Raw genomic sequence first — 10,133 nt, 5'->3', positions numbered from 1 at the left:
ATGCTGAAGGTGTGCCACCCAGGAATTGTTCAGAAGAGTGATAACAAAGGCCAGCAGCTGCCTGTGTAGTCCAGAGTTCTTGGTGTGAAGGCAACTGCTGTATTTTATCACTCTGTATGAGGTAGCTTCAGATATCAGGGCAGAATGTAACACTATGATATCATTGCAGAAGCTTTTTGGGGATCTATGAGGTTTGGACTCATTCCTGTTTTCCTACTGTATGCCAGAAAATGTTCCTTGCTGATGATGACCACAAGAAGATGATTTGTTAACGTACTGGCCCTCTGTTAATCAGTCCATGCAATTTGCAAGCTTTTTGACACCCTGTGTGCTGGGATGCTGTGAGGGTACCCATGTTTGAAAGCTACTCCTATAGCAATGGCATTGGCATTTCTATTATCTCAATTAGAGAAGAGATTTCTCTCAAGTGTTGTTAAGATAAGAACATACGATATTTAACATAGCTACAAAGGTTTATGGAGGCACAGATGACAAAGTGAGAAAACTATGCCTAATCTAGTTATATTAGAATAAAATGCAGAGACCTACCAGCTAGTGGGGATTTTCCACCCCTGCTTGTTCAGAGGCATGATTATGTGCACACCCAAGTTGGTTCACAAGAAACATAGTTCAGCTAAAGAAACCAGCTCTTATATTCCTGCCATTGCTTAGAGCGATCATATCTAAGTGTTAACCTGCACATCTTGGGATTACTGCCATTGAAAGCTGTAGGCCAGACATACCCCAAAGTCTTTGGCGTCACCATCTTACAGGATGGATTTTTTCAGGGTCTAAAATGTAGTTCAGATGTTACACACTGTTTGAACATCTCTGGATGTTACTGTGACTATTTGTCTCTTCTGCTCCCAAGGATTACTTTTTAAATTATTGCTTTGAGGTTTTTTTCTGCCAAATTGGGATGTCATAACAACTTTTGAGTTGGTTCATAGTTTACAGTGCAGCTGTAATAAGGTAAAACAAAGTATGCAGAAGCCGTTTGTGAGACATAGAACATCTTGAGGCAGTAATCCCAACAGCTGATGCAGGTTAGTCAGCCTTCAAGGGATCACATTATTTACAGCCCATCCAAAGAGCAGAAAAGTTAGAAACAAGTTCAGAGGATGTTATTTGACTACCCACTCCAGAGTTCCTTGAGCAGTTCACCTTGTTTTCATCCCTGCTACTATGATTTAGTACACAGTGAAGAAGGCTAGGTGATTCTTTATACCACTATTTCTCACTATTTCAGGAGTAGAAAGTAGTCAATATGGCCTAAGCTCTTTAAGATATATGGAACCATTCTGTTCCTACATGGTTTTGCTCAGTTAAATCCCTTCCTGTGCATCTATACTTTGACTCTCGGTTGACAAGGTAATGTTTTTGTATGTTGATAAAAAGACACTGTCAGGTAGTTTAGGACTAACATTTTGTATTTTCAAATAGCTGCACTTCAGCAGGGAAAACATAAAGAGCTCAGATACACTTGGTAGAGGCAATTCTGTGTCAGATGGAAGCAGCAGGAGATGAAACAGAAAAGAGTATAAAGTCTGACAGTTCTTTTAGGCAAGCTGTTCATTTGACCAAAGGAGTGGGCAATATGCCCTTGGCTCATAATTGAGACTGAAAATTTCAGTCCTCTACATCTGCCTGTAGAAGTATTACCCTTGTTTCTCCTTGCCTGTGTGCACTACAAAGACAGGAACGTAAATCATCTTCCTCTCATCATGCATTGGTTGCAAGAAATCAAAATAATGCATTTTCTCCCTAGTTTTAACCTGGCAGCCATTTGTCTGCAGATAGATTCTGAAAAGAGTTTATACTATAGATTTTCAGGAATGTTGTACTAAAAATAATTCATAACTGAATCTTCCTGCCAATATCATATGGGTTTAAATAATTTCAGTCAGTTCTGAACCTAGATAAATTTATAATCAAATTATTTTATTTTAAAAGTAATCTTATAGAACAAAACCAGCATTAACACTGACCTTCCAAAAGTCGAATAGGAAAAGAAAAAAAGGCCAATGGTCTCTTGTGGGCTCATTAAAAAGAGCGTGGCCAGCAGGTTGAGAGAGGTCATCCTGCCCCTCTACTCTGCCCTGGTGAGGCCCCATCTAGAGTACTGTGTCCAGTTCTGGGCTCCCCAGTTCAAGAAGGACAGGGAACTGCTGGAGAGAGTCCAGCAGAGGGTTACAAAGATGATCAAGGCACTGGGGCACCTCTCTTATGAGGAAAGGCTGAGAGACCTGGGCCTGTTTAGCCTGGAGAAGGCTGAGAGGGGATCTCATCAATGCTTATAAATATCTAAAGGGTGGGTGTGAAGAGGATGGGGCCCAACTCTACTCAGTGGTGCCCAGGGACAGGACAAGGAGCAATGGACACAAGCTCCAGCACAGGAAATTCCACCTCAACATGAGGACAAACTTCTTTATTTTGAGGGTAGCAGAGTGCTGGAACAGGCTGCCCAGAGAGGTTGTGGAGTCTCCTTCTCTGGAGACATTAAAAACCCACCTGGACAAGTTCCTGTGCAACCTGCTCTAGGTAGACCTGCTCTGGCGGGGCGGAGCAACTAGATGATCTCCAGAGGTCCCTTCCAACCCCATACGATTCTATGATTCCTGTCCAGCCTGCTCTAGGTGACCCTGCTTTGGCAGGGGGGTTGGACTAGATGATCTTCGAAGGTCCCTTTCAACCCCTACAATGCCATGATTCTGTGAAAACTTTCTAATAGCACATAGTTGAATGTTACAAAATATTACTACCAACTTAGGGATAATAAGGTCCTTTCCACAGGACTCTGACAGTCTGAATTCCTTCTATGATACCATAGCTCAGTATAGTGATTTTCAGGTAGATTGGATAATCTTGTAGGAGGGCTTTTTTAGTGATTAGATATACTGTAGCTAGAACAAAGCCAAAGAAGGGGTAGACATTTAGGAGTGCAGAATGAGTAAAGCCAACATGGTGACTTTGCAGGGAGAATAAGAGCTGTAGAGAAGATCTGAGGATGTTCTACGATCTAGTCAGTGAAATTTAATGTTTGAAACAATATGGCAAGAAAGACAAAGTGGATTCTGCAACTAAGCTATGATCCCGTGGGAAGGAGGGATAGTCAAGTTATTGACTGAAGTGGAGGAAAAGAAATGGGAAAGGAGGTTTCAAGCAGGGGAGGGAAGGAGGGAATTTAGATTCTGGGTTCACCTTCCAAAGGATTCCAAATTCCAAGTTGCTTCTCTCCCACAAACCTGTTGATTTACTGTTGCTGTGTGTTTTAAGCCAACAATCTAAGAAATGTGAACTTGACAAAGCTGCAGCTATATGTTAAGTTCTTGATGATACATGAATAATACACGTAACCATTTTAAGTTTCCTTCCTGCTGTTTCATTGAGATTAAGCATTTCAGAAGGTAAGCCACACCTGGAATCTAGCAGTCCGGAGGCAACAGATTTTCAGTGATGCCTACAAGAATGATCTAATCAGAAATTTCAAGATGTGGTTTATAAGGGAGATTGAAGCACTGATTGAAGCAGCATCTAAGTGGCTGCTTTAAGGCACTCTGGGAATCTATGTCAAGTTCCACAGTCGGAAAGATCTCCTGTTTCTCATCTGTGGCTTACTCTGTAATGGTTCAAAGATGTGTACTCCCCCAAGTGTATATACTCTGCCTCTTGGACAATCCTATCATGAGCTCCAGAAAATATGCTACATAAGGTATTTTCAGTGTTTCTGTGCCAGATGACAGAGCGGAGCTGGCATTATTGGCCCATAGGAAAGGAATCATCTTTGATCCATCTTTATAGCCTGTTACAAATCTGTGACTGATCACTTCATGCCCAGTTGGTTTTTTTCTGGTCTTTTTCTAAAGAGTGTGTAATCTAATAACAGTGGTCTCGATCATGAGAAATTGATTGGTTGAACTCTGTCCCCAGGACTCTGCTACAGCCCCAGACCAGTTTTCTGTAAAGCTTTGACTGAATGCCCTAAGACTTACCTCAAGATGGGGTCCTCAAATTTAAACAAAGAGCAAGCACTTCTATATTAACCTAGAGAGAGGCTCAATTCAGACTATACTATGGGCTGCCACAGGGGTTGACTGGAGCTGGCCTCCCTCGGTGGTTTGGTTGTCAGGCTTAACAGCATGCATGTGCTCTGGTACTGCAAATTTGTCAATTCTTCTCAACAAGATGGGGCAAGTCCCAGGCCAAGTGTCACTTGACTGAGTCATGTCTACAGCCAGAGCTCAGGGCTTTCCCCACTACTGCAGATTTCTCCCAGGGAGAGCTATTTAGAGTGGTCCAAATGGGACAAGGGAGTGTCATTAAGAGCTGAGCAATGCAGACAATCAGAGCTCCCAGGCTCAAGCTCGCTGCCTGGCATGTGACAAATGTAGCTGTGCTCCCAGGGTGCTAGCTGGATATTGTGATGTTAACAGAGCTATCATTGAATTACTCTCTTGAGTAGCTAAAAGCTGAGAAACTCAGTTTCCAGATGTGTGTTGTGATTCAAAAAGTAATTGTGTAATTCTGAACTCACTTGGGTTGGTTTTGCTGACTTCCGCAGGATTATTCAAGGCTAGAAGTTGTGCCCCTGCTTATGGAACTTGCTGAGCAGCAGAGAGGGGTCAAACTGCAGCAGCCTGAGGAAAAGCTGGGACAGAACTCAACTCATGTGATTAATAGGCCTGCCTCTGCTGAAAAGGCTTCCCCACCCCATCCATTGCAAGAAACCGTACAAGTACACTGTCATTCTTGGATTACTTAAACATTTTTCAAATGGCTACTATAACAAAGTAGTTCCAGTCAAGTTCTCTAACTCAGTAATTGCTGTTGTGTCTGCTGAATAATCTCTCTCTACTCCCGTAGTATAGTTCTCCTACAAAAGCAGGTGACAGAGCCATCAGAGCATCCTGCATCTCTGCTGGGCTCCCTGTGCACAAAGGGAAACCACCCTTGAAGCACACACCAGCCTGGCCAGTCTCAGGTGAACATTGTGGTCACCCATCTCTGAACTTCTCCCACAGCTCCCTTTTTCTCCTGCGTGGCAATCGGAGCACGTTGTTCTGAGCTGGAAAGGTTGGCTGTCCCTTGGTTTATGTAAAGGAATGGGTGAGTAACACATTAGCCCAAATGGCAAAGTTGGAATACAAGTAGAGTTTGTGCAAACTGTGGAAATTTATCTTTATGGTTGATAAAATATAAACATAGGCCATAGCTTCAAGCTTATTTCTCCATTGGGCCTCCAGATTCTTCGCTTTCTTGTAGCCATTTGATTAATGAGAAAGGTTAAAATAGTGACACTGGGTCTATGGAAACGTATAAGGACTTACATTTACCATATGAATGGTCCTGTTGATTTCTTGAGTGCTTGTGCTCATAAAGTGTTTTCAGGACCAAAATCATAGGTGAAAAGTTGTCTTCATTCCAGTCACTGACAGTTCTCAGTTGATGAAACATTGCTTTGTCTCTTGCATCAAATTTCTAAACTGAGGTAGATAGGCAAAACTTCCACAAATCCATAAGAAAAAATGTCAGATATTCTACAGGCCTCATAATCCCACAATTTATGATACAATACTAAATGTTAGTAACTAAAATGTAGTAATTTGGATGCAAAATTGCTGCATCAGTTGGTATTATAAATATATTGAAGGACATAGTCATTTACTTTATTATTTTAATTACTCTTTTTCCAGAAAGTCCAGGTTTACTTTTCATTCTGGAAAAAATGCTGGTCTTTTGCTTTTTTTTTCCATTTAAAAATTTAACCTGTGATGAATAATTAATTTTAAATGTATAAAATTGTATTTAATATCTGTAAAAGATATCCCACCAAGACAAAATAAATTTGATATACATAACTTTATTTGTGTATAGGTATATATATCTGACAGGATTTCTTTGTATTTGCCACCCCCCTTGTTAATCTGAGAGGTTGGGACAGCAATGGTGCTACATTTGAATTCTTTATGAATGTAAGAGATATGTAATACTAGAAGGAAAGGAAGCTTGGTGGTGCTCTGAACCTCTGTGTTTCTTCCCAGAAAGTTCATTATTTTCATCCTTCCCGAGATGGAAATTCTCAGTGGGGTAGTTAGAACAACAAACAAACACAATCTGGGTTTGTATGTAGAGTAGAATTCAAGGAAAAGATTTATTTCCTCCTCCCAGCCCAGAATGTAAAATTTAAAATAGTTAAGTGCTATTTTTCTTAACAGTTGGAGAACATTAGCTTTCATGATAGAGTTCCATATTTCTAGGGAGGTGGTTACAATGAAATTTCTCTTAAATTTGTGAGAAACCAAAACATTGATTACATCTCAGCAAAAGGATGTGGGTTTTTTTGTCTTTTACCCTTGCTGACTTGCTGCGTGGGGAAACATTTGAACATGAATATATCTTAACCATTTTGAAAGTGAAAAGTCATATGTTTATCCCAGCTGTTGTGGGCATGATCTTTGTGACGTGAATATTTACGGAAACCAGCAGAGAACAGAGAAATGGGAGAAAGGGCAGGAAATGCTGTTGCAGCTTATAAGGAAAAACAAGCAAATGCAGATACATGTGTTATGCAGAAGGATTTGCACCTTTTATCTTGTTATAGGTATAGAAATGGAAGGATAACTTAACGCTTTTTTTTTTTCCTGGTGATAAGCATGCATGTGTGAAAGTTGTGTGAAAGTTTCTATTTAATTTGCACAAAACTTATTATTCTTGAGGACAGTAACTTATTTAGTGAAGCAGAATGTCAGCAACAAGCAGTTGTTCTGTAAGGTGAATAACAGGCTGTGGTTGCTCACATTTGTATCCCATTTTCTCTCTCTACAACCTCATGCAATATAAGGGGGGTAATAAATACATAAAGTAAGCCTAATACTCCAAGGAAGTCTGGCTAATATATATTTCTCATTGAGATAATTTTAAAGGAAAGTGTGAAGTTTACTACTACATTACAGCGATCTAGATGTGCTTGCCTGAACTTGCAGCAAGAGTGAACATTTATCACTGTGAAAATATTTCCATTCATCTTCAAAATCACCTCTCTGGCAAACTTAAGGTACGCTGTTGTAAGCGCTTGATCTGTCAGGATAAGAATGCAGTAGGTCTAAAAGCTGCAGAGATTTGGGGAAAGGTCCAAGTTGGGTCCTATGATATTGGCCTTACTGGATTACAAATACGGGAAGTTTATGGCTGGCATGGATGTTGCACAGTTTGTCTCCAGTATTTGATGGGAAAATGTGTACGCACAGACCTGTCTGGAATTCATGTCTACGTGTACCAAACGTCTAAGGAATGGGTACCTCGGGGCACCAGGTGTTGCGCTCAAAATCGTATTTAAGGGCAAAGAGGAAGCACTTCTTTTATGTAAGGAAAGCCAAGAATTTCTTGTTATTATAGTTGAAATGTGAATGATCTAATCAGTATTAATACAGATGTAATTGTGATGGAAAAAGAAAGTGACAACGCAGTGAAAATTTTATGCACGCTGCCGGGTTTCTGCACCTTTTCCTGGTGTTGGGCTCCAACCTTCTGGGGCTCCCCTGGCCCTGAGGGTTGGCAGTTTCATTCTGGGGTGTACAGGGAGCGTTGCAGCAAGTTGTCAGCATCTGGAGTCCTTCACTGGGACAAATCTGATGTTCTTGTGGGTGATTTCTTCTTCCTTGCTCCGGGATCTACCTGGGGTAATTTTTTGTTTGCTAATAAGGTTTTATACATCTGAATTTTCTTTGTTGGTCTGCATCTCTGCATTACGTCCAGATTTACTATCTATATGGAGCCTTTTACATGTTAGCTACTTTGTGTTCCCTGTTACCCCTTAAAACCCGTTTTGTGTGGCTCCAGGTCTGCATTTCTCTGACCAACTCTGGGCGAGTGGTTCATAGCTGTGGAGTCCCGGGTGCCACGGCTGTGTCCTGCTCCTGTCCTTGTCCCAACTCTGGGCTGCACCCTGTATTTGTGCTCCTGGGATTAAAGAGTGGCGGTCTGGAGGTGTAACATGCTCTTTTGGGGGAATGGGTTGTGAGATGGGATGTGGGGATGGGGTCTGGAGGTGTAACACGCTCTTTTGGGGGAATGGGTTGTGAGATGGGATGTGGGGATGGGGTCTGGAGGTGTAACACGCTCTTTTGGGGGAACAGGTTGTGAGATGGGATGTGGGGATGGGGTCTGGAAGTGTAACACACTCTTTTGGGGGAACGGGTTGTGAGGGTTGTTCTAGAGATGAACTAGGTCGCTTGTGATTGTGGACCAGGTTCCTGTCATAGTGGTGGGTATCATTTGACTGGCAATATTTAGATTTGTTTGTGAGAGAAGAAGGATGAAGCTATTAACCAAAAAACGCTTCTTTTGTCTGAATTGGACAACCTAGAAACCTCGTTGGAGGACTTTTTTGCGGTGTTAATAATGAAGCATGAAGAATCAAAGCCATTATTAATTGTTTTTGGCAACAGTTACGGAGAGCTGTGCTCAGGGGGATTATTTTGGGCGGGATGCCTGGCCTGGAGCCATCAGCGGGGCTGTAGGGCTGTCCCGGGGAGCGGAGCCATCAGCGGGGCTGTAGGGGGGTCCCGGCACCGCCACCAGCCGGAGGCCGCTCGCCCGCGCTCCTGCGGCAGAGGCGGGCAGCCGGGCGCACCGTGCCCCTTTCTCCTCCGTGCGGCTGGGCGGCCCTTGCCAAGATGTCTCGGGAGCCCGGCTGCAGCCGCTGGCTCCTTTTCGCTGCCTGCGTTCACCTCTTCTTCCTTCTCCCGCCGCTCCGCACCCGGGGTGAGTGGCCGGGGGGCCGGGACGCCATGGTCGAGGTGAAGGGAAGGAGACCCGGGACGCTCGGCCCCCTCCGCCGAGGTGATGAGGGGGAGGAGGGCACGGGGCAGAGCTGGGGGGTGCGGGGGGCGCCGCCGCTTCCTCCCCCCTTGTCCCGCCCCGTGAGGGAGGCAGGAGGTGCCCCTTCCCCCGAAGTTTGTTGGGGCCCCCGCCGGCTCCCCTCAGCCGCCCGGGCTCTGAGGCGCCGGTGCCGAGCCGCGATCGTGTCCCGGCCCGGGGCCCGGCGGCAGGGTGCGGGGACGGGGCGGGAGGGCGGCCCTGTCCCCCGGGGCGGTGCGGGGACGGGGACAGCCCTCGCCGCGGAAACCGCTCCTCACGGGGCCAGGAAACCGCCACGGAACAACCGGCCCGAAACCCGCCGCCAAACTACCCCTGCCCCGGTGTGAAATGGCCCCTCTCTGACCGGGTGCGCTGAGGGGAGGCGGAGAGGTCATTCCGCCCGCTTAAAATGTCAGCACAGAGGGGAAAAAAAAAATATTACCGTGTTTTAGAGACGTTTTTAATGTGTCTGGGCAGGTGGGAGAAGATTAAAAGAGAAGGGTTAGTAGTATGTCAGCAGTTGGATCGCTACAGGCTCTCGGAGTTAGGAGCTGTTGCCGTGAGTGCAAGAGGCAGAAATAAGTGTTTACATCTGTTCTGCTTCCCATTATTGCTGTTCCTGAATGTTTCCATCTCTGTCAGCATAGGCTTGTCAGTTTGCTCCGAGCCGCTGGATTTGATTCTCTTCCACTAGTAGGGCTTGTGGATCAAAATCCTGCAGGGGAAGCCTCATAAAAATACGTTTTCAGCAAAGTAAAACTGTGATGTTTTGATTTTTCCCTTGTAAAAGACTTTTCCTTTCATCTATGCAGTTGGTTTTTGGAGTCCTAATACTCTACTGCTTTTCCTAAAGCTGCATTTTATTCTTTCTGGGGTGAGTAGTTCAGCTCCAGTGCTTCAGCAAGGTACCGTAGCGCTTATAATCTCCAACAGATTGTAATCACAGTCAGAGAATAGCAGCCTCGATTTTCTCCATGTGTGTATGTATATTTATTGGACATCCATACATGCATGTAGAAGGCAGAAATGGAAACACTTTGGTTCTTGCTTGTGCAATTACTGCTGCTTTAGTAGGTCTTGATTAATGCTTGTATAGAATTTGTTCACCTGAAGCTTGTTGCAGTATCATGGCTTTCTTGTAGTTTTTTTAAATACACTTTTATACTAAAATCCTTTCTTTCGTAAATATCCCATGCTTTTGAGATGGCCAGGAGAGTAAGTTTGCAAAACAATCAGCTTTTCTCTTAGAAAACAGAAATAATTTGGGTTGCATT

General features: G+C 43.9%; 1 protein-coding gene across 3 annotated transcripts in view; it reads left to right on the top strand.

Annotated features, from left to right (window-relative positions):
• Positions 1-8,571: 8,571 nt before the first annotated feature.
• B3GLCT (beta 3-glucosyltransferase) overlaps positions 8,572-10,133 on the top strand; it is a 58,185-nt gene continuing 56,623 nt past the window's right edge. Inside the window, exon 1 of one of the 3 annotated variants that reach the window (XM_014966131.1) lies at positions 8,572-8,763. In XM_014966131.1, the coding sequence (XP_014821617.1) occupies positions 8,676-8,763 (88 nt within the window). In that variant the 5' untranslated portion in view covers positions 8,572-8,675. Of the gene's footprint in view, positions 8,842-10,133 lie in introns of all 3 variants that reach the window. The other 2 variants (XM_014966130.1, XM_014966132.1) reach the window with 2 other exon arrangements.

This window comes from Calidris pugnax, unplaced genomic scaffold, assembly GCF_001431845.1.
Source record: "Calidris pugnax isolate Ruff unplaced genomic scaffold, ASM143184v1 scaffold20, whole genome shotgun sequence".
In the NCBI taxonomy this organism is placed as follows: domain Eukaryota; kingdom Metazoa; phylum Chordata; class Aves; order Charadriiformes; family Scolopacidae; genus Calidris; species Calidris pugnax.
Note: the sequence above shows the minus strand (reverse complement) of the source record. Positions and strands in the feature narration are given on the sequence as shown.